The sequence below is a fragment of the Triturus cristatus genome, chromosome 2_1, assembly GCF_964204655.1.
Source record: "Triturus cristatus chromosome 2_1, aTriCri1.1, whole genome shotgun sequence".
In the NCBI taxonomy this organism is placed as follows: domain Eukaryota; kingdom Metazoa; phylum Chordata; class Amphibia; order Caudata; family Salamandridae; genus Triturus; species Triturus cristatus.
The window spans coordinates 202,202,352-202,225,574 of NC_140581.1; the positions used below are offsets into that span (position 1 = coordinate 202,202,352).

General features: G+C 42.0%; 1 protein-coding gene across 5 annotated transcripts in view; it reads left to right on the forward strand.

Moving 5' to 3' along the window:
- Positions 1-23,223, forward strand: part of DCC (DCC netrin 1 receptor) — a 1,201,728-nt gene that overhangs the window by 1,154,543 nt on the left and 23,962 nt on the right. For 4 of the 5 annotated variants that reach the window (XM_085629855.1, XM_085629864.1, XM_085629873.1 and 1 more), the window contains exon 27: positions 219-431. The exons of the other annotated variant lie outside the window; for it this stretch is intronic. In XM_085629855.1, coding sequence (XP_085485981.1) covers positions 219-431 — 213 coding nt within the window. The remainder of the gene's footprint in view (positions 1-218; positions 432-23,223) is intronic. 5 annotated transcript variants of the gene reach the window in all.

The window sequence follows — 23,223 nt, forward strand, 5'->3', positions numbered from 1 at the left end:
CATTGAACTAATGTGAATGTCCATCGTTGCTAGCTTCATCATCTCTGTTAACCAGCTGTGTATCTGTCGTAACTGTATGGAATTGTAATTTCCACCAATACCAATTCGGAATGACCCATGCAAACATGCCAATCCTGAATTTTAAGTCACTGGTATAAGAGAGTTATTTATGGACTGAGGCCTTTAAAGTCATATTTAATTTGTATATTTCTTTGCAGCAATTAGTGAAGGCCCATCCACACAACAGTCATCAATGTTACCACAAGCACAGCTGGAACATTCAAATAATGAGGATGCCCCCAGCAGAACCATCCCCACTGCCTGCGTTCGGCCGACACATCCTCTCCGCAGCTTTGCAAACCCTTTGCTACCTCCACCAATGAATGCAATAGAACCTAAGGTCCCTTACACCCCACTTTTATCTCAAACAGGTAACATTGTACATATTTTATTAGATAACAATATATTCCTCAATACCATCACCCATTGTTCAATGCATAATTCAAATGGTATTTATTCATTTCAGGGCTCTTCAATATTGAAAAAGAACAAAACTGTTCACAATGACCCTCGTTAATCACTTCTGTCTATTTGTGTTTACTTTGTCAGATTCCAGGCAACAACCCCTTAGCAAACAAGCAAAGAATGGTTGGGGGCACATTTTTGACACTACGTGTTGTCTTTTGAGGTGTGTTGTATCACCAGCACTGAGGTATCCAACAAGACTAAGGCGCATGATTAGATATTTACAGAAAAGATAACTGCTCATTCGAATAGTTTTTTTTTTTAAAAGCAAGAAGATATTGTGTGTCAGAATATTGCCTACAAAAATGTTTTGACCAAATGTTGACTACCAAAATATTATGAAGGACAAACTACAAAGGTAAGTATAGAGTTACTATTCTTAACTCCACATCTACTGAAATTGATCAAAACTCAAGGACATCCTTAGTGGGGGAAACTAACTCATAATTGGACATTGCTAACTTCAAAACTGAGTAATTCAGTTGACACCCTGTACATAGTCTGAGTTCCTAAACTGTTTCAAATAGTTTTTGAAAGTTGTAGACTTTACAAGCTTGGCAACGATTAAAACAAGAAGACCAAGAAAACCTGCCAAAGGTTGTTGTATGTTTAAAAAACATTCCCCTTACAAATCTACTTTTCGAGTAACAACTCTTCCACCAAAAATGATTTTGGTGAAAAATTCTCTCACTAACTTTCTGCTGCCAACTTCTGCCTTAGGTGTGGGTGAGCGAAGTTCAAACCATGCAAAAGTCTGAAAGTTGATAATTTAATATAGATTTGCTGACGCCATTTTATTTTTGCACGTTGCTAATGAAAACTGACAAAAAAACTTTGAACTCAACTCTTTAATCTCTGCTTTCCTTTAACTGGGTCATTTTACAGCTATTCTTTTAGAAAACAATACATTTCGCCCTCTACTTACAACAGTCTTATCTGATGTTAAAGTTCTCCTCTGGACTTCTACATAGAACAGTTGTGATGTTAGTTCACATAAAATCAGAGACATGGCAACTCATTCAGAGAAAGTATGATAACTTGCAAACCACTGAAAAGAAGCAGTGGCGGCTCGTCCGCTAAGGTGGAGGAGCGTCGCCCCACTGCCTTGAAGCAGTAAAAAAAGGAAAAAATTCGATAATAATAATGTAACGTTATTATCATTTTATTTTGTCCTCCTGTTGTGGCAGCTTTGCGTGACGGGGGCTGCAGCGTAGGGGAAGAGTGGTAGAACCCTTCTAAGTTAGAAATAACTGTTTGGCCTGCCCTCTCGGGCCACCCAAAACAGTCATGCACACTTTCCATGTTCTCCATGCAGGCTGCATTACTGCCTGCATGGAGAACATGCCCAAGCCATCAGTCCCTGGCTGAGCACCAAACTACGGCACTCAAACCTATCACAACGCTGCATTGCAGCATTTTGATTGCTCAGGAGAGCCTGGCTGTGCTTCCTAGAGTCCAAGACGGAAGAGAGCAGGAGCAGAGATGCGGGATCCAGCGGCAAGGCAAGTGTATTTTTATTTTACATTGTGCCCCCTTCCCATTACTGCGCCCCTGCCTGCTCCACCACCCACGAGCCGTGCTGCCACCACTGAAAAGAAGTGGCCATGTAACTTCCATCTCCTATGGAAGAATTCTCCACTGGAGGGATTGCGATCGCCACACTACAGCAAGGCAATCAGAATCCCTCTGTCGGCGGATGCTCTAATGGAACTGAGCCTTATTGGGGAAATGCACCATGCAACCGTAAGACAATGGTAAATCGTCTTGCAGGGATTTCTCTGATGGAACATACGCTTGTGAGGGATATTACATCGCTGCTGTTTTTCAAATGATTATATGTCATACTTCTAAATAAAGCCTTCAATAGTCCGTTTTCTAGCTCAAGATGCTTAGATCTGTCTGCACCGACCGATTAAACACATGTCTATGTGTTTACATAGCTAAAGTCTGTACGACCTTATTTGATTGTATAGTAAGCAGTCCTTTGGGCTCACTTTTGACAGTATTTCACAAAGTACCTTTTTTTTTTTTTACAATTTCTGTGCACCATTCAGCACTTTTGTTAAGGGTAGTTTTCCATATCTCTTTTATGCTTTTTTCCAAGGTCTCACCGCACAAAGGTTTCCCATCAATACATTGTTGTGATAGATGTTCTCTGCCAACACTCCTGCCTGTATCAGAGACAAACAATCCGTGCCAACCCTGCATTTGCTTGCAGCTGCAAAGCTGTTACCCGGCCCTTTCCCATGGAATATCTGGCAGATATTACTGATTATTAATTCCTAAAGACCACTCACTGCTGTGGCTGCTGTCAGCAGGCTTTCAAATCAGAGAGAGCGGCACCCAGGTGCTGTCACGTGGTCCCCTTTCAGGGTAATTTGAAAATGCTTGATGGAATGTCAAGCTTACTGCATTGTAGATCCAGAATAAATTCTACAAACGGACAAGTAAAGGGGATTTTCTCCCAAACCGAAGACAGTTCCTTTTCTCTGTTGAAAGGATTAGGTGCACTTTCAGTGAACCTGCAAAAGGAGACTATTTGTCTTGGGCTGAAGGTCTAAAAGGAAAGGCAATGAGACCTATTAAATAGTGGCTTTCACTCTGTATCACCAGTTTACACCTCACACCCTTATAAGCCCATGTGTTTTATGGAATATTTGGGAAATTGGTGTTTCCTTCTATGAATAGGACATATATTTTATTTTAAGCAACCAGACACTACACACATTTCAATTGTTTTTGACAGGTGAGCAAGTCTGGAGAAAATAGAGGCAGGGGTGCCTAAAGTGTGAGGTTAATCTCCCCCTGAGACAGATTTAGATATATTTTAGAGCGTGTCTCTCAGCGCTTCTTACTTCTGTGCCATGTTTGGCGAAGACCTAACACAATGTAGGATTCTAGGCTCCTCAGTAATTTTTACTGTAAGTTAAAGAAATTGGGCCCAGGTCCTGGTTAACCATGAACTGTTGTTTTCAATGATGCTAGGAATGTTTTGCCTTAAAAAATTCAAAAATCATATCTTCAATTCCCCTTAACATATTCTGATGAATTTGGTGTCTTTCTGCTCGTAAACATTTTCTCAAATTGTTTATTGTTAGAAATACCCATCTTTTGCATGGTGTTTCCCCAGATGTTTGCCTTACCTGCTCTATTTTTGCTGACCTCATTTTTGTTGGCATTAGAACTCCACACACTTTACCCCAGCTAACCAGTGGTAAAGTGCTTGTGTTTTCTCCATTCCGAACACTGTAAAATTGGTATACAACTAATTGGCACTATAAAGTTAGTTAAAAGTCACAGTGAGTGGTGAGTGGTACTGCAGGTACCCAAGGCCTGTAAATTGAATACTGCAAGTGGGATGCAGCACTCATTGTGCTACTCAGTAAAATATCACCTAAAACAGGTCTGTGGCCAGCACTGCAGTATGTAGTAAAATATTAAACTTCCATTTTACCTGCCATGCTTAAACCTTCATTTTTTATTTTTATAAATCACCCCTGTGGTAGGCCCTAAAGGTTCATAAGGTAGGGTGTATGGTATTTAAAAAGCCAGACATCTACTTAGGTTTTACTTGTCTGTCTAGCCCTTTATTATAGTAGACAATTTAAGCAAAAAAGGGGAAAAGAGAAGAACTGACCAGAACTAGTTTAGGGTTAGACAAAGAGTGGGACCCTCATAAACAGGCTGGCACTTGGTATAAAAGTGGCACTCTCAGAATCTCTCATGAGAACAGTACTCAACATGTGGAATATTCAGAAGGAAGTTTGCACTGCTGCCTGAAGAAAGAAAACTAGACCTGCTTGCCTTGAACCCAGGATTCCCAGAAGTGACATCAAGGGCAGTTAGGTGACCTCCTGTTTGAGCTACAGGGTCACAACAAGCTTCCAGAGGCCTTCCCTGCAACTGCCCAGATGACCGGCACCAACTTGACCTGCCTGAGTCTTGCTGCTGGCCTCTCCTGACCCCTATTAGGTGTGTGCCCAGGTCCTAGGCCCTTAGCTAGTGTCAAAATGCAATAGTTCTACTTAGAATCTGCAAGAACTGGGCTCCAGTATAAAATTCAGAAGTTTTAGTCTCTTCACAAACCCGAACAACTGCCTGCATCTCCCACTAAAGTGATGCTCCAGTGGTGACCTGCTCTCTGCTCTGACCACATCTCTTCACGGCTCCTGCCAACGCAAAGCTCTGGCTTAGGTTCCTCGTGAGAAATTGAACTGTGTGAGAAGGTAAACTCTCCACCAGGACGAACCTGGTCCCTGCATCCCACTGCGCTCCATCATGATCAGCCTGAACTTGTGACTTTGTCCTGGTCCAGCGCGACTAGATAACAGGGAGTGGTGCTCTGTGCTTTTTGGTGGTATTTTTACCTGACATTTGAAAGAGTCATAACTATGGTTCTACTTATTGGATTTTTGTAATTTTCTTTGTTGAAATATATTCTATTTTTCCAAATTGGATGGGGTTTTCCTTTGTTAAGTTTTCACTTTATAACTGTTGAGTGCTGCATTAATACTTTACACATTTCCTCTAAGCTAAGCCTGACTGCTTTTCTGCCAAGCTACTAGAGGGTTAAGCACAGGCTTATTTAGTACCTTTTATGGTTCACCAGTCCAAGAAGTGTATTTATTTTTTGATTTGACCTCTCATCCCTCTCAACTGATAACCCAAGTACTTGTATTTATATAGTGGGTTTAGGATTATATTTTGTTGTGTTTTTTACTATAAATTTATTGGTGCTACTTGAACTTAGCACACTCTTCTCTGTAATACTGTTTGTTGCTTGTGTCGTGGCTTCCAGGGTTAGGTTGAGATTTTCTCAGAACTGTGTTTTGATCTAACCAGATTGTGCTTAATGAGGTGGCATGGTCTCCCGCCCCTTCTACATGAAACATCATTAGATTAGTATTCTGTCAGATGAACCTTCCCAACTTTTAATGCACCAGCTCCTCCATTGAGCATGCCAAACCCATGTTATGTATGCATAGAGCCATTCCTGAATTTTAACTCACTGTGCTTGCCAAGACTGCAGCATGAGTCTTAAAAATTAAACTATTTCCAAATATTTGAGGACTTAAATTATCTTGCCCTTAAATAGTCGGATGCATTTCAATACCTTGCCTGTCAATTTTTGGAAAGAATAGAAACACAGCTAGTTGCAGGAGGCACTGGGGTACTTCCATTATTAGAACACTAGGGGCCATATTACACAAGTGCCATGGGGGCGTAATGGGTGTTTCTGCCTACATTATGCGCCCCCAGGGAACTTTGGTATTATAAAGGGGCCGCAGATGCTTGTGTGGCCCCTTTGTATTACAGATAGCTCGGGGTGCACACACAGCTCTATCATAAGAGGGTGTTTCTCATTTGCATGGGGCGTGCGCCTACGCCATATTAACGTTGTGGGCGCAGAGGCAAACATTTCTGTAGAAAGCACACTGAAAGTGAGCTACAAAAAGGTAGATCCTTTTCAATGTGCCTTTTAAATGCAGTCCTCTAAAGGGTTAAAAAGGGGTCCCCTTGGGCCCTCAGACATTCCTTTGAAAGTCACTGACTGCACCCTCCTGCAAGGGGATCTCTGATCCCTTTTAAAAGTGCAGGCAAGTAGCTGCCTGCACAGAGAAAGAAGGAGCAGCTTTTAAACAGCTGCTCCATATTTCTCTTCAATGTGCTGTCCTGCGGCGTGTGCATTCTATAGGGCACACTTTCCATGTTTGTACCCGGCGCACCTGCTTTAAGGTGCACCGTGGTGCAAACATGGAAAGTGTACCCAATCTGTAATACAGGCCCACATCTGTTCTTCTCCAGTTATGTTTACTCTCTCTCTCTCTCTCTCTCTCTCTCTCTCTCTCTCTCTCTCTCTCTCTGTCATTATTTTAATTTTTGGTAATTGGCCATGCCATGCTTGTTGCCCAAGTTATAAATGTGTATTTTTACATGCTATGTTTCACCCAACAACCACCATAATTGTTTGCTTGTTCTCTTTGAAGGACAAACAGTGTCTTGTGTTTGGTGAATGCAACTTGAAAATGTAAGTTAGGTCTTTAGAACTTGTTTGGTATTAAGTCCATTGTGCATGAAAGGGTCATGTGACACTGATAATCTTAGTGCAATAATAATATTCCATTGACTGCACTCTGTTGCAATACATATGGTATTTCAAAGTGATGAGGTGGCTAAGAAAGCATAGTAGATTTTCAATTAAATTAAGAAATGAAATCAAACATAATCTTAAAACTAAAGCTAATTCTGTACATTAGTGATAAAACGGGATCTCAAAGCGTGGGAGCTAGAAACAAAAGTATTTAGTCAGCAAAATGTAATTATATCTTGGACTTGCTTAAGAACATGGTGGTATTGAAACATTTGTTGGGGATTATCTGCTTACGAGCAATACCATTGTAGATTTAATTCAGACAGAATCAAGCCATTTGTGCATGTTAAACTCTGTGGTTTCAAATATTAGGTCTGATTATAAAACCTACTTTGTACTTTTAAGTTAAACGCACACAAATTGCTCCTTTCATGAGTTCAAAATAACTTTTGTAATTCAAATATACAATTCTACACTCTTAAAAGATTGTACTCACACAGAGGTTTTCATGTGAGTAGATTTTCTGCAGAGAAGAATGTGAGTTCTAGAGCAGGAATGTCCTGGAAGTAAATAGTTTATGGGTATTCACAGATTACACTCCAAGCCCTTTCTTTCCTTGAACACAGTCAGAGGTGAATTCCTGAAGAGGGTTGTAATACATACCACTCCAGGTCAATATTTGTGGTGGTCTTTGGGAAGGTTTTCTCCAAAGTGAAAAACAGTTTCATGTGGCAACGAAAAAAGTAAGCAAGTATATATATTTGCTTAAAATTTTAAATCTTCCAACATTTTTACATGATTTAGGTTTAAAAAGCTGCATCCTAGATAAGCATTGAAACTTAAAAAACTCCAAGATGAAGCTTCAAAATTGCCTAATGCATAGAGAAACAAATATCATATAAATCATGTGATTACAACTTATTTAAATCTTTCATTTGGTCTCTAATGTCATTGCTCTTTAATAGATATTTATAGAATATTTTATATAATTTATAGTGAATTTACATTTTCTAATGACAAATATTGATAGATGCACATTGGCTGATTTGGCATTCAACTTTGGATGCATGCAGTGGAAAGTGACAAAAGGGGGCTCTGGCTGTGAGAGCAGCTTGCTGTATGCATCTTTGAGCCACCAAAAGCTTTTGTCTCTAGATTTTAAACATTGCAGTCTAGACCAAGAAGGTCAAGAGCCCCACAGGCCAGGACTATGCCATGTGCTGGTAGTTAGTGTCAGTGGCAGGAGGCATGGAGAGCAGCTTGGAGCATGAGAGTGACAAAGAATTGACGAAGAGTAAACAAGGAGATGTTTATATGACTTAGTTGATACTGCTCATATTTGAGAGGCTATTCTCTAGTCTAACAACATCAAGTAAACAGGGAAATACCACCAACTGGGCTTACTGAACCAGAACAAGTGCTATGGGCAATTCTAATTAAGAGCAGGAACTCTTGCTATGCTGCTGTGCTCTTTTACTGTCGTCATGTGTGTGTTGTTAGCTATTCCTAAAATGCCAGACATCAGGAACTAAAGTAAACAAAAAGCAAAAGGAGTGGTATCAAATATTTTCCTAATACATGCTCAAATGAATTTCCTCTGAATCTAAGAATATAGCTCTGTCCCTCTTTGAATCCAGTAATGTTAGACCTGTCAGCCTTACGTTGGTTTTCCCCTAATCTTTTTTGATTTTGACCTCCACGTTTTGCTTCATCTTTTTGTTGTCTTTAGTACTCTGAGAACTTAATCACTACTTATCAGCAATAACGTGACTGTGCTTCTTCCCTAAATGTATGTATTTGCTGTAAACCTGATGGACATATGTAATTTGTCCATTGTAAAGTGGTATACCATATACCCAGGCCTATATTTTAAATACTACTAGTGGGCAGCAGCACTGACTGTGCCACCTACAGTAGTAGTGTTTCAAACCTGTCTCTGTCCTGCCACTGGAATGCACTGTGTGTGCAGTTTACTGCCACTTCGACTTGACATAGAAAACTACTTTCAATGCCTTACACTCTCCTTTTACTACATATAGGTCATCCCTAAGGGCAGCGTGCTATGTAAGTAAAAGGTAGGACATGTACTTTTATGTTTTGCATGTCCTGGTAGTGACAGTCTATTTTGTTTTTCATTATTGTGAGGCCTACTGCTCTCATAGGTTAGCATTGGGACTTCCTTAATACACTTTTAAGCATTAATTGATGATCAGAGAGGAGCAGTGTTCAAATAGCTTTTCATGTTTTTTATGTTTGGAATGGTATTAATAAATCCTACTTACTGGTGAAGTTGTATTTAACATCACTGTTTTATTTATTTACTTTTGAAGTTTTATATAGCACTGGCTAGGTGGTATCAGATAATTTTACATAGAAAATTGCACAGGTTACATTTGTGCAGATGCAAATTGCATTGAACAAAAAAACATCGCAAATGCGGTGTAGCAAGGTGTAAACATTGGTAAATAGTAACGTTTTAGAAATGCCACATTTAGAAAGAGGATATTTCTCTGCCCTTACTAGTCTGTGTGTCTGACAGCCTGTCTCCAATACATGTCTGGGGTGTGTGACAGCTACACTTTGTGCATTCCCTCTCAATAGCCACAACACAGGAAGGATAGATGTGTTTGAGTACCCATCTACATAATCTGCATTCTGATGGCCATGCCTGTGCAGGATGGAAGGGAGGGGCTAACACTTCACTTGAATAGGTTGTGTCCTGTACCAACACATAGGACTGATTACTGCCCCCCCACAGATAGCCTGGCATACAGGACTAGTTTGAAAGGGATCTTTCTGCACTTCAGAGAGTTACTTTGAAGTCCTCCCCCTCATATCAATAGCACTTTTCGGCATAATCATTGGGTCTCTGACCCCCTTAAATCAAACAAAATTGAGTCTGGAACTGAAGCTCAGCCAATGGAACAGCTGTGCTGCTTAAATGACTTAACTGGACAGCTGATTTGGATGGCCTGCTTTTCTGTTTGTTTACCTGATGCCTACTGCTCTCTGCCTTCTCCCAAATGTTCTTCAATGGCTTGCTGTCTTGCCTCCTGTTCTTCTGTGATCTTAGGGACAAAAAAGACTTCAAACGCACCACCTCCTACACCTCTATACAACTCCTGGTCCTGTCTTCAACTCAATCCTGACCCCCAAGAGGCACCTCTACAGTCCTATGCCCTTGGATTTGGTTTTAGACCCTTGAAATCAAGCTTTCAAAATCTTTGTGAATGGGCCCGTTTGCTCTGGAACTGCGCAGTTTGCTCGAAGGACCAGCATGAGCTGCTGCAACATCATCTCGTTGCACAGTAAGCATCAGCACCAGTGACCGTGAGGCCCTGTCTGCCATCAATGATGCCAGCCTGACTCTTTGCGCTTGTAGGATCATTGCTAATGGCGCTCTATTTGCTCCTGGCGACTGTCTCCCATGCAAATGGGACCCTTGGCTCAACTTGAGAAAGTAAAAACATCAGCGGGACCTGTTTGGAACAGTATCCAGCCCGTTCTCCATCGTTGTCAGCCTGAACTTTGGATTTACCCCAGTCTAGCGCTACCTCAAGTAACCTTTTAGCATTATTGAATTCTAAGCACTGCTTTTGTTTTATTCTTTGAAACTCAACACAGCCCTTTAAGGCATGATTGGAGACCTGCTGAGGCCTTGAGGAAAAAGTGGAATATACTCTTGCCATGCCTGTTGTTTGCCTACAGGGAGGTAACACACAAGCGAGTGAGCTATAGCTCATTTGAACTTCTGTTTGGGCACGCTGTTAAAGGACCTCTGAGTTTGGTGAAGGAATGCTTTGAGCAATCTCCCAGGAAATTTCCCCAGGATGTAGTGAGCTATGTGCTGGCCATTAGGAGCCAAATGGCTAAGCTGTGTAAGTTAGCTTCCAACAACCTAGAAGCCAGCCAAGCTGTCATGAAGGAGTGGTATGACAGAAATACAACCACTCTGGATCACCAGAAAGTGTGGATAATGGAGCCAGTGAAGCTCAGAGCTCTCTAGGACCATTGGGCTGGCCCATATGATGTGATTAAGAGAAAGGGGAGACCCCCTACCTTGTGGATTTCAAGACCCCTAGGCTACCCTACCGGGTGCTGGATGTCAATCGCCTCAAGCACCACTTTGAGCGTTCTGAGGTCACCATGCTACTGGTGACAGATGGCAAGGAGCAAGAGGAGAGTAATCCTCTCCCCTACTTCTTAGCCTGCAAGGAGAAAGATTGGTCTGTGGAGCGAATAACCTTTGACCCACTCTAACGCCTGCACAACAAAGAGACTGCCACCAAATTTTGTGGCAGTACTCCTCTCTGTTCGCCATTATCGCTGGGACTACCTAAGGCGTACCAAAGATGTGAACACAGGGGACATTGTACCTGTTAAGAATATGTCTTACAAGTTGTCAGATAAAGTGAAGTCCAGCATTAAGGCTGAAGTGTCAAAAATGCTGGAGTTAGGTTATGATAGAACCTTCCAGTAACCCCAGGTCTAGTCCTGTGGCTCTGGTGCCAAAAGCTGTCTTACTGGATACAACACCTGAAATGATGTTATGTGCGGATTACAGAGGGCTAAATTCTGTGACTAAGACTGATGCTCACCCCATCCTCTGGGTTATGAGCTGATTGATCGGTTAGGGGCTGCACAATATATCAGTACTTTTTATCTTACATCACAGAGGGAGCCAAGGAGATATCAGCCTTCTCTACTCCAGAGCGCCACTACCAGGTTAGTATGATGCACTTTGGATGAAAGAACGCCCGTGCCACCTTCCTGAGGCTGGTGAACCAGGTCTTTGCTGGTATGGAGGCCTTCTCTGCTGCTTATCTGGATGACATAGCTGTCTTCAGTAGCAGCTGGAAGGACCACCCTGTAACCTCCAGGAAGTGCTTCAGGCTCTGCAACAGGCCTGACTATCAAGGTAAGTAAGTGCCAAATAAGGCAGGGGTCTGTGGTGTATTTGGGACACCTGGTGGGCTGGGGAAAGGTAAAACCCCTCAGGCCAAGAATCAAACCATCATGGCCTGGCTGCCCCCCAAAACTTAACCTGAAGTCAGAGCATGTTTGGGCCTCACTGGGTACTATAGGAGATTTGCCAAGAGCTATGCCACCATTGTAGGACACCTGACTGAGCTGACTTTTAAAAAGCAGCACAGGAATGTAAATTGGGCAGAGGCATGCCAAGTTGAATTTGATTCTCTGAAGCAAACCATGTGCCCAGCTCCTGTGCTTAGTGCTATTGGCTTTTCCAATGAGCTTTTTGTACAAACAGATGCCTCAGAGCATGACATAGGGGCAGTACTATATCAACTTATTGAAGAGGGCCAAGACTAACATGTAGCCTTCATCTCCAGGAGGTTACTCCCCCGATTATAGAGGTAGAGTGCTATTCAGAGAGAAGCTTTTACCGTAGCTTGGACACTGAAGAAGCTGAAGCTAAACTTGTTTGGCACACACTTCGTGACTTAGACTGACCACAGATTCCTCAGGTGGCTCACAAATAAGGGGTAAGATACAGGGTATGGACTTCAGCATAGAACCAAAATCAGGGGTAGACCACTCCAATGCTCCCTCCAGGGTTTTCTGCATTAGTAAAGAGAACTCCCTAGATACTGTGCAGACCTACCCACGTTCAGCTCGGGACACGTGTTATACTTGTTAGCCTTAGGATGGTCTTCCCCCAATCTTTTTGCTTTTGTCCTCCACTTTTTGCCATATCTGTTTGTTGGCTTTAGGACTCAAAGTGCTTAACCAGTGCTAGTAAGTGCTAAAGTGTGTAATTGGTATATACCTGATTGACATATTTAATTTACTTTATTTTCTGATCAGAGAGGAATGGTGTTCATGTATCTTTTTCATGTGTCATATGTTTGGAATAGTATTGATAAATCCTACTTACTGGTGAAGTTGGATTTAACATTACTGTTCTGGAAATGCCACATTTAGAAAGTGGACATTTATCTACTCGTACATTACTGTTCTGGAAATGCCACATTTATAAAGTGGACATTTATCTACTCGTACTGTTCTGTGTGCCTGACAACCTGTCTCCAATACATGTCTGGGGTTGGTGACAGCGACAATTTGTGCCCCCCTCCGTTCCCTCTAGAGAGCCACAGGATGGATAGGTATATCTGAGTGCCGACCTACATACATCTACATTCTGATGTCCTGGCTTGGGCAGGATGGAAGGGAGGGGCTAGCACTTCACTTGAATAGGCTGTGTCCTGTCCCCACACAAAGGACCGATTACCCCCGACAGTTTGGAAGGTATCTTTCTGCACTTCAGAGAGTTGCTTTGAAGTCACTCCCCACATCAAAGGCACTGTGGGCATAAGCACTAGGTCTCTGACCCCCTTACATCAGACACTTTTGAGTCTGGAACTAAACCTCTGCCAGAGGTAATGCTGTGCTGCTTAAAGGACTCAACTGGACTGCTGTTCTGGAAGGTCTGCTTTTCTGTTTGTTGCCCTGCTGCCTGCTGCTCTCTGACTCTGTTGAAGGAGAGCTAGACTCTGCCTTCTCCCAAGTGTTCTCCAATGGCTTGCTTGCCTGTCTCCTGTTCTTCTGAAGTCTCAGGAAGACAAAAGACTTCCAACTCATAATTTACAGCTCCTGGGCCCATCTTCAATTCACTCCTGACCCCCAAGAGGCACTTCTACAGTCCTGCGCCCTTGAAAGTGATTTCTGGACCCTTGAAATCCAGCTTTTGGGCTTTTCGCAACCGCAAACAGGCCAGTTTACTCTGGAACTGTGCCACTCACTCGAAGGGCCAGTGTGAGCCGCTGCAACATAATCTCGTTGCACAGCAAGCGTTGCTATCCACAACCTTGAGGCTCTGTCTGCCATCCATGATGTCCGGCCGACTCTTCGCGCCCACAGTATCATTGCTAGTGACACTCTACTTGCTCCCACAGACCGTCTTCCCCGTGATTGGAACCCTTAGCTCAACTTGAAAAGGTAAAACTTCAGTGGGGCCTTTTTTTAACTGTATCCGACCCGCACTTCATTGTGGTTGGCCTGAACTTTGGCTTTACCCCGGTCTAGCACCACCCAAGTAAACTTTTAGCACTACTGACTTTTAAGTACTGTTTTTTGGTTTATTCTTTGAAAATTCATAACTCATGTTCTACTTACTGGATTTTTATCATTTTTGTCTTGTGTTATTTCTAAAAATATCATCTATATAATTGTAACCCTGTGTGGAGTATATTTGTGGTGTATTCATTGTGCTACTGTGTGTGTGTGTGTGTTCTACAACTAATTTACACATTGTCTCTTTAGATAAGACTGACTGCTCTGTGCTAGGCTACCAGATGGTGATCACAGCCTGTCTTTTAGTGTGTAGTTAGCTTATTCTAACTAGAGTGGTGATTCCTGCCTTGCCTGGGTGCATACCTATAGCCAACATGTACCTGTTGGCTGCACTGCCTCCTAATTTGAATTTTGCTGACACTGCTCACACTACCCACACTCCCAAAAGTAAACAAAACACTGGACAATTGTTGATTGTCTAAAAACCCCTGATAGCTGCACCAGTCCTTAACACAAAGCAAGCACAGAGGCTGAGCCCTTGGAAATGTTTCATGATCCTCATATTCATGAAGAAGCACCATTAGAGCTGTGATGATCCCAGTTGCATTGTCTGCGCTCTGCACAATCATGGATACACTGGTGGGAAGGGGAGAGGGAATGAAAGAGAAAATCTACAAAGTGATGGAGTTGGTGAAACTGTTATGAAAAATATGTAAAGACTTGCATAGATTGATAAGAGGAATTGAAAACTAGCTCATTTGATTGAGGAAAGTAGAAGGGAAACATGACAGTAATTCTTTGAAAAGATGGTCACACATTGTCCTGACTATCCTGCTGAACAGGGAACAACCTGTCATATTGGCTTCTTCCCTAACATCTATTATTCCATCATGCCATACGGTAATCCCAGAAGTCATGAATACAACATCAGAGAGCAAGGGCAGCATGTCAATAGAAATGTAAGTGAATACGACTAAATCATTCAAAATGGGGCCTCTCATGAAATCACAAAAAAAGGAGATTGACAGACTAGAGGCAAAACATATCATAAGAGCCAACATGTCTGTCTCACTATCCTCTCAAATTGATTAACACCATTAACATCCCTGAGGCCGACACCTGCCAGAGAGCTATACTTCTGTACTTCCAAATGTTGATGACTTGTAACATATCAGATAATATCTAGGGGGGCTGTGAGTAACTCCTAGTGATAACAGAGGACAACCCTCCAGTGGATGGCAGATATCTGTAGATGCACTTACATTTTCGAGATTCTTTGAGAAAGAATGTCAATTAAGGGGCATCCCATATATATGCTCATGGTATAACAAAGATAATCTATACCCTATGTAATGTGCTCGGAATTCAGGCCCTCACCCACAAACTATTTTCATGATAGAACATCTTTGAGCATGACTCAGATGGTCAGCAAAAGTTGTAGGTGTGCCGCAATTTAACCAAATTTTATTGAAGTGATTGCTGACAACAGGCAATACATACATGCTTCAAGACTGATATCATGCAGACACAATCCTAGCATTCACTACAACCCAGTGGATCCTTTTACTCATATCCCCTATGAGTATTTCAAATCTAAGCCTTATCAAAATATTTGCAGTTACACATTAAGAAAAGTAGTTAAATAAGACGTCAGTCTGAAAAACAGAAGTCAATGAAACGTATACTTTTATGTCTGATATATTTATGTATTGCATTTTATGTAGAGAATCTGTGTGCCAGGGAGGGTTCTTAAACTCTGACTTGGCATCTCCCATAGGATTTAAGAAGATACCAGATCTCCAAAAGTGCATGTAGAATGGACACATCCAATATCAATTCGTTTTTTAGTTAACATAGGTCTAGATGCGCTTACATTAGGAATGAGAATTTCCTAATTGCGATTGTCTCTAAATCACAATTTGGAAACTGGGGTTCATAATGTATGAAACTCTTTTGACTTTCATTAGCAATTCCTAGTGGGTCACAAATATATCTACCTCGTGCATATTAATGAGGTAGGTCGCAATTTGCGACCCATTAGGAATTGCAGCCATCACAGGGAAGGGGGCCTGCTGAGGTAAGCAGACCACCATGTCTGTGATTGCTTTTTGATAAAGCAATCTTTTTTTTTTTTAATGCAGCCCATTTTTCTTAAAGGACAACCGCATACATTTAAAAAGAAAAAAATAAACTTTGCATTTTCTTTTTGAAGAGTAGGTTTTGCTCTTGAAACAAATTTGTATTTACATTCTCAAAGAGGAAGTGGTGCCCCAGGTACCCACTCCCGTTTGCGAATGGGTTACCACCAGTTTTAAACTGGTTGTGAAGTATTACTGTTTTGCAACCAGATTTCGGTCGCAAAACCATAATACATATCATACCAATTCGATATTTGGAAGGAACGTCCTATATACCCCCTTCCAAATACCAAAGTGCAAACATGCAAATGCAATTCGGTAGCAAGTAACCGAATCGCATTTTGCATTTTGTACATTTACGAAAGCATTTTCCCATATGTCAGCAGCCCGATTCTGCCAATTGGACCGTCTGCGACTGGAAAAAGGCTTTGTACATCTGGCCCATAGTCTCCAGTGTCTTCTCGGAATTTGACACACAGCCTTTAATCCTTTTCGAAATCTAACAAAGAACAGGATTCAATTTGAAATGATCCTCAATCGTTTACATTTCCCCGCCCCGCCTCACTGCCCCACGGAACTCCCTCCACGGACCGCTACGGATATATATATATATATATATATATATATATATATATATGCTTTGACCATCTCATCACGACAAGGAATGTGGCACTCATAGGCTCGGGTACGTTGTGAATTTTCTTGATTTCATCATTCTTACCTTTTTCACATTTTTCAATTGTTTTAAGGTGCAGTTAGTGCAAGTATTTATATATATATACTTGCTCTAATTGCACCTTAAAACATTTGAAAAATGTGAAAAAGGTAAGAATGATGAAATCAAGAATATTCACAATATACACATATTAGTGCAAGTATCTATATATATTGGTCTCTGTAAAGATGAACAGAACAGATAACACCTTCAATGTCTTGCAGTGATTTGAAAAACAACAACACGTGTAACAAATGCATCTGTTGTTACATTAACAAATGAAGTGATGTTGTAACATCGATCCCGAGCAGCGGATCAGCTCACGAAAAAAAGATACGCCATATGGCTACAAGGGTAAATAACAGATGTTCCGGACCATAAGAGCCAAAGAACATTTAAATCAGTTACACTGTGTTCTGACATCAATCCACTTGGGTTATGATAATTATTTGATGGTAGAGAACATAAAACAACAGGCAACCACTGCAGTAATAAAATTATACTTTGAATAATAATTGTCCTTGTATGTAGATGGGGCTATTTAGGGTGAACTCTTCAAAGAGTGAGCGTTGAGGTGTAACAACATAAGTACAAGTGAGGTACCACATTATTTCATCACCGTCACCTGTAATCAGATGATGGCTCTTTCATCCTCAACTACTAGTTTATTAGGCACCTCTGTTTTTATTATTTAAATGCATTACATACACTGGAATTAAATGGTAATTGCTGGAAAAAGTAATAGACCCACAAAATAGAAAATTCTACAAGGATATATGCGTGTGTGTAGTATATATAAATATATGTGTGTGTATATATATATATAAATGCCGCAGAGTATGCACCACCCCGGAAGCCTTGGGGGCCGCGAAAGTGGAACAGCAGCCGTATAGGATCGAGGACGGGCCCACTTGCAGGGTACATACAGGACTTGATTATGTGCTTTCCGCACTACACTTCCCATAATGCACAGTCTCATTTGAGCCTCCCATTGGTGGGTGTGTCATATGTTAAATGGCGAAGTGGGTTAGCGGTTGTGCACACCGTTTCCGTTAAAGCCTCTGAAGAGAAGCATATGGAGCTTCGAAACGTGTCAGGCAAATCCACTACGGAGCGGCTCCTACAAGCGGATCCCCGTCCCTACCTACACATAAATCAAGCTGCTGATCGAGTGTTACTTACAGGTGGATAACCTTGGAGCAGAATATATAAATACATATATATATAGATAAAGATATATAGATATCTTTTTTCTTTTTTCTAAATACATGTTTATTCTGTGCTGTTGAAAGAAAAATACATAGTCAGCAGCATATCATCACTTCACAAGGCAGACGAAGGAGAAGTTGGTTCAAACATACTAAAATAAAATAAAATAAAGATATTTTATAGACACAAGATGAGACAATTACATTAAAAATGTGTTTTCTTCCTTTTAGTAAAATTGTCTATCTTGGTATGTTTAACGTTTCGGTGGCTGAGTGAGAGATCCGTTTCATTTTATGTATTTTTTAACCATCACTTTCTCATTTATCTCTGTAAATTGGTGTAGTGGTTCAAAATCCGTTTGGAAATTAATAATTGATGGGACAAAACTGAGATGTACATTTTGTTCATTGGAGTAGAGTTCATTCTTTAGTGTACCGCTGAGAATTCCCTGGCACCGCTCAGGAGCACGGTTAAAAGGCCGTGCTTTATAAGCCTTGAATACATATGAGTCCTGCTGAGGAGAGGAAGGCAAGAAAGATATTTTGGCACTGAGTTCAGTATAAAAAAATTGCCATCAAAGTATTTGCTGAGGAATGGTGAGGAAGTCTTCTTTTTGAAGCACAATTTGTTCAGTATTTCAACTCTGGAAATATATTTCATTGATTGGATGTTTGCACTTTAAAGGTCTCTGTATCCTACATACTACATGTTGGGTTTGTTCAGATTGTTATCGTTGTTAGACTGGTAAATTGTGGACCACAATCTTCTGCAATACTAGCATCTGCTAATACAGCAATTGATCAAAGAAGGATTAGTGAGTTAATATGAAACACAAACCATTATTATCACTTGTAATTAGCATCAACATCTATCAATTCAAAAAATTGAGGAATGCACTCATAATTGTTAAGTGCAAATTTGTTGTGAAGGGTAGCAAAAATCGGAAACACAAGTAGGGAATATGAGCAGCTGACCTTTGTGTCAGTGAAATCGTAACTGTTTTGTGTCAAGTGGATGTAGCAATTCCATATGTTGCAGTTCCTCATTATAGTGAGAAGCCTTGGGTACTGCAAAGTGGAGTTGTCAATCTTTTTAAAGTACACCTCCTTTCTTCATGAACTTGATCTCTTTTCTGTCTTGGGACTTGTTCTAACGAGGAGTTAATGATATCTGGGCCTTTTTATCAGTGGCATCTCACTACGATTTGGGTGCAAACATGAGCTACCAGCAAAAATGTTACTGTGAGGCGCAAATAAGTATTACATGGACTGTTTTGGTGGGCAACAGTGGCGGCCCCTCCGCTAATGCGGAGAGGTGTTGCCCCACTGCGTTCCCACGCAAAAAAGCCTCGTAGAAGTGGCGCAGTGAAATCTACAAGATTTCACTGCGCCACTTTTAGGACGCCACTGCGTCAAATCCTTATGCCTGCTTGAAGCAGGCGTAAGGAGTGATGCAGCACAATAAGTATAGGCCACCCCTTGCATTGCTGGAGTTGCGTCGTGCTTGCGACACAACTCCAGCAATGCATGACATTTGCGCCAACAGATGCATCAAAATTTGACATATCTGTCAATCCAAGGCTTTCGCATAGAGCCACAGGGAAACTACTTCATCTCTACAGATGCATCATTCTCTTGTAAATCTGCCGCTACATGTTTTCACAACAGTCACACCTGCTGAGCTAACTCACTTTCTACATGAAGACATCTAACACACCATTTCAATATTTCCGTTTATCCTGCTGGAGAACTTCATCTTCCCACATCCCAATTAAACATGGCAACGTTCTCTTCCCCTATCCTTATTGTAATCCCAGCCTTCACTTTGACCACTTAGCCTTAATAATCACCGTTGTCCTAACCCCTTTTGAAACACTGGCTGTGTTTTTAAAGTGACACCACCCAAAAATTATAGAGTTAATATTTTTGGATTTTTTTCATTGTTTTTTTAAGGTCAAAATATATCTTTTGTCATTTTCTGTATATCTAATTACTAAGGATGACCTTATTGTGTACATTCTCCATAACTGCATGAACGTGTATTTGTGCCATTAGTTCATCTATACAAGTTCATATGTTTCAACCCACATCCCACGGTATAACATTTTAAACAATCATGCTAGCATCTTGTAGGATTGGTATGTTCATCTGAAAATGTATTTTTTTAAGCAGTTAATATACCTGATGATGATCATTTTTTAAAGGAAATGTATTAAATAAAAACCTGGTAATTTTAGAAAAACTGGGCGACTTGAATGGACATGAGCATTAATCAACCAAATGTTTGGGGGTTTGAGATTTACCAGTCCTGAAACTTCTCACTGTTTGAGACTATGAGGTCTATTACAATGTCGGGCGGATCGCCACCGCCCGCATGGCGGTGGCGATCCGCCTGACATTATCCCCCGCCCGCCTCTCATTTCCCCCGCCATATTCTGATGGCGGGGGGTACCGTGACGGATGGGAAGACCGTCCGCTGCTTTTTCGCCCGGTCGACGGAAAAGGGTTGAATATGGTGGCAGTGGCTGCTAGACACCGCCATCCATATTACAATGTCTGCAGGAAGCAGCCTTTCGCCATGGAAAGTCATGCTGTTTTCTCAGTTGGGGGCCCGTTGCGGGCCCCCAGGATGTTGGGGGGATGGGGAGCACATGGCGGATACCGTGGCAGGCACCGCGCGGTGCCTGCCACGTTGTGCATGCGAATGCACAAATGCCTTTTTGCATTGCGGCGGATGCTGCTGACAGCACCGCCCGCCGCAGTGCAAAAAATGTGGGATGTGCCCGCCAATGTGGCGGGCGCATCCTAATTGTGTATGTGGGACCGCCGCACACATGGCGGGCGGTCCCATTTCACAATGTGATGGCAGGCGGACATCGTAATAGACCCCCAAATTGCAATCGCTCACCCATTCATGTGTTTCTTTGATCTATGGGTCTAAATTTCACTTCACGAAAGCCGTGATCACGGTAACCGGACTATGGAACACACTGCTGCTTGTTAGTCTGTTTTTATTGCTCATTATAGTGTTACTAGTACACTGTGCTACAAATTACACAAAATATTGTATTGAGAGGGGAGAGTTATAAATGAAACATATATCAAAGACGAAATATATTTCGTACGTTTCTCATGGCTAGGATAGTCGAAAATATATTTAATAGTCCAAATATGGTGCTATCTGAAAATCTTTGTGTCTGGTTCAGATGAGCTTGGACCCATTTGAAAGAACCCATACAACCTTTGCACATTGTACCAAAGTGACTGTTCCTAGCAGTGTAAATGAGCACATGGGACAAAAAGGCAAGCACATTCAAGCCCCTTCCGAGCATTATCAGATTTAAGTGCAATCTTGATTGTTGTATGACAATTCAGTGCATCCACTTCTGGGTAGATCAAGGTTCACACCACCTCCAGTGTGCTTTCAGTGTGTAGGCATTGCTAAGCTCAGGGTTTATGTGTGCACTTTGTCTGCATTATTACTTCAACCCTCTTAATAAAAATTGTTAACACGCTCTAAACACGCCTTTTCCTTTCTAAAGAGAACATCAATCTTTCTGCAGGAAAGAACCTCCTAAATGTACAATTAAACTAATGACTTTCAAATACCCCCACGCAGATTTACCACTTCACTTACATGTTGAATGTGGAGCTGAAATGCAAAACAATAAAGTCGCTGCCTTTGTTCTCTCTACATTCGCCTCAGCAGGAATACAATCAATAGCAGCAGGAGTAATGGCTTTGCTGTTCAAGGAAACCAGTGTATGGAAGCTCAGAAATAAACAAGTCTCTTTAACAGAGAGGCATTAGTGAAAATATATTGAGAGCACAGCTTGAATGTGGCTTCAGGTATCAGTAAAGCGAAGATCAGGTATCAGTGCATTCTTCAGCCTTTCAACAGGAAACCAGGCTCATGGAACATCATCGTACACAGGGCCTGACAGAGCACAAAGCAGTCCTGGCAATTTTATCCGACCATCCCCGGGAGGAGGGGGAGGAGGCAGGGGGCAAGGGGCAAACGAGGCGGCAAGTGTGAAGTAGGAGGGGGTGGAGTTAGTGGAGTGCCACCAAGCAGAACTCAGCGAAGTGACCCAAAAACTCTGCCGCGCTACGTGGAGTTCCGCAAGTGGCGGAGTGCATTAAGTTTTGCCATTTGCCCTGATTTTATCGCTGGGTGTTTGTCCCGCACTGGAAAATCAGCACGAATGGCACCATGTGCCACAGGGCACTGCTCCTTTCTGCTGCTCGAGTAGATTTTCTACTCGAGCGGCAGCGTCCTTAAGGCAAATGGAAGGTTTCTCAACGCGAGCGGTAGTGGCCATCCTCAACCGCCCATGTTGAGAAATCTTGCCAGGAGGTGGTCTGGAGTAGGATTTTCCTACCTCCCCAACTTAACATTGGTGAGCGCGAGAAAGGAAAAAACTCCACTCTGCGTAGGAACTCCGTGCGCTACGTGGAGCATGGAGTGAGAAAAATGCAGCTAACTCCACGAGCAAAGCGGAATTTCATGCCCAGATGTGATGTGAAGCAGTCCTGCTTAACTAAACTCTCCCCCAGCACTGTTGCTTTTGTTACTGGGGGCGATATTGCAGCACTGCTGAAAAAACATTCCCCAGTAAAAAAACTGGCCCCCACCACTCTAAAACTGGTCCCCACCCTTCCACCCTACGGGTGAAACACCTGATGCCCACTACGTACAGTCCGGCCCTGGTTTACAGCCTTTTGTTTCCATCATTGATGTTACTTTGCTTCCTCCTTCATCTCAGCATCATTCCCTTTGATCATTTGACTTTGCATCAAGGTCCAGGTGTGCATGAAATGGACCTGCCGACCACTCAAGGGCTTTGAGCCTTTGTGGAGATATTGGAGGCGGAGCTTGTGACCCAGGCTTTCAACTCAGTGCCTGCAGACCTGAACATAAGGGAGACTTTTAGTGACTGATTCTAGGCATCTCGTCGCCATGTGGAATACATATTCAAGCACCAAAAGTGACATTATATGCAACCCTTAATTACATTTTAAGCAACTTTCTCACTTCTTGCCATTTAGGAACTTTCTTCGGGTAGGGTAAAACATGTCAAATTTGGTAACAGGACAGGTGCAATCCTGGCCATAAATTGCACACTTGCCAGTTACTGATTGCACATGTGGAATTGGCGGGTGAGCTATTTCCACCCTTTTCGAATTGCAGACTTCAGAAAGGGTGCGGAAATGTGCAACGTGTGTTATCTCCAAGGTGCGGAAACCGATATTTTGCGCTGTGTGCCCGCCTGTGAAAACAAAATGTGACTCTGCATGCACAATGCTATTAGAGCCCAGTTGTAATCAGAGTAGTTCTATAGGTTGTTTATGCACGTTCACTCACTGCACCAACTTTACTAACTGTGGAAAGAAAACAGCAGGTGAAAACATTTGGAACACTAGGTTTTGCAATCAAACCTACGGGATATAATTTTTGTGGGGCAAATCTTGCACAGAAACCTTTTTGGGGTAATGGCGCTCACAGGGGTAGTC